Source organism: Echinococcus granulosus (genome assembly GCF_000524195.1).
Source record: "Echinococcus granulosus chromosome Unknown EG_S00186, whole genome shotgun sequence".
NCBI classification, from domain to species: domain Eukaryota; kingdom Metazoa; phylum Platyhelminthes; class Cestoda; order Cyclophyllidea; family Taeniidae; genus Echinococcus; species Echinococcus granulosus.
In genome coordinates, this window is record NW_020170566.1 from 100,702 (window position 1) to 102,555 (window position 1,854).

The following is a 1,854-nucleotide window of genomic DNA, read 5'->3' on the forward strand; positions in this document are numbered from 1 at the left end:
ATCACTTATTGTTTAGTTGCACTTTGCCTTGTATTGCTTTACACTGCTTTTGGGAAGGAAGCCATTTACTTGCCAGAAGTGTGGTAAAGCCTTCACCCGTCGAACGCGTTTAAACGCACACATTTCCGTGGTTCATGCAAGTAGGTTTATTAATTTTAGTATGATTGCCTTGATCACCACTTAAATACACATTTCTGATTTGCAAATGCATTTTGCTTTTTACCACTTTTACATTGCCTTTAGAGGAGGGACGATTCACGTGCGAGATTTGCGGTAACTGCTTCACGCAGCGATGTAATTTAAACACACATATCTGAAGTTCATGAGAGTGAGTCCAGTGGTGTTTATGTACTTATTTTAAACTACATTTAAATGCTTATGTCTTAATACTTAGCTGCAGTTTGCTTTTTATTACTTTTGCAAGACTTTTAGGAAGGGAGTCGTTCACTTACCAGATGTGTAGTAAAGCCTTCTCCCGTCGAGCAGGTCTAAACGCACACATTTCTACGCTTCATAAAAGTGAGTTCACTAATTCTTCAACGATATTCATAATCGGTTTTTGGGTGCATACTTCCCATTATTCAATGGTAGTGCGGAGTTTCCTGCTTTGTTCTACCTTTCCGAGGCGGGAACAATGTAAATTCCAGGTGTGACACTGGTACTTGAGGTAACAGAGGGCTTTTAAACATTATCCTTGCGCTTGTTGAAAGTCAGATAAGTACTTCCTAAGCATCATCTGCAACTACATGTGTACCTGTATTGCTTGCTATCAAATGAAAATCCGTTTATACGCTTACCATATTCTAGGACCGTCCATTAAAGTTTTACTTTATTACACTCCTAATAACGTATTGGCTTACATGGCCGCGCTTTAGTTGTCACTATACAGCATAATCTTCTATGAACAAATGGGTGGATTCTAGCGTTGCTAGAAATTTCACCACTGCTTAGTTAGCAGTGCTTTTCAAAATACTGAATCTTCTCCAGCGGAAATTAAAAATAAACAATTTTGCAGCATACAACCAAAGCATGTTTTCACAACAACAGCTTATTGGGTCATTTTTCAAGAATGCTGCTGGATTTCTCTTTGTTGCTACTGCTACCGTCTTAGTAGTATCATAGTAATAATTAGCTGGTCGTTTTGCACAAATTTTGCAGTCCACTGTACACTCTGCTACTGACTTCGCAGCATAGGTTGCATTTTTTCTATTTGTGTAAAAGATATCCAATCACTGTGTGGGGCTACTTAATGTACATAATAAATTAATTGACTGCATTTCGTTTTTCCTTAAATGCAAATATAATTTTCCTTAACTAAGTTGTTTTTGTTCCAGAATGAAAGCGCGGATAAGAATATTACTCTCTGGTGCAGATCAAGCAAACTACCAGCTTGCATGCACATGCGTTATCAGCTGCGTCATGTCACACAGGTCAATTACCTTATGAATGAAATGTCCGTGCTTTCCGCCCATTCGCTGCAAGCAAAGGCCAGTTTGCACATCTTTAACCTTGTCTCAAGCAAATCGTTGCATACATAAAGCCTATATGCTTCTCAACACTTTGAAACTTTTTTTTTACTTAATCAACCCATACGTCTTAATGGTAGCTTTTGAGTCCTTCCTTGGGGAATGGCTACTCGTAGCTTAATGTTTAAATAAACATTGCAAAGAATCTGTATCAAGAAGTCAAAAAATTAGTGGCTAAATTTGTGGTTTTTTATTGCCTTTTACCAAATGACCACATTTTAGCTAAGGAGAAATTGCATGTGCTCATCTATCCTCCACTGGCATGTTTATTTCACGAAATTAACAGACAAGAATTGGGTGATTTATAAGATTTTTATTTTTTCCATTT

The 1,854-nt window shown here is 37.5% G+C and overlaps 1 protein-coding gene across 1 annotated transcript; it reads left to right on the plus strand. All coding sequences in view use genetic code 11, as the record gives it.

The window, feature by feature from the left end:
• Positions 1 to 1,029: 1,029 nt before the first annotated feature.
• Positions 1,030 to 1,538, plus strand: EGR_10058 (hypothetical protein; the record flags this gene model as incomplete). The annotated part of the gene is made up of 2 exons (XM_024499307.1): positions 1,030 to 1,110; positions 1,335 to 1,538. The coding sequence occupies 2 exons, from the start codon at positions 1,030 to 1,032 to the stop codon at positions 1,536 to 1,538; spliced, it is 285 nt and encodes a 94-aa protein (XP_024346287.1).
• Between the last annotated feature and the right edge of the window lie 316 nt (positions 1,539 to 1,854).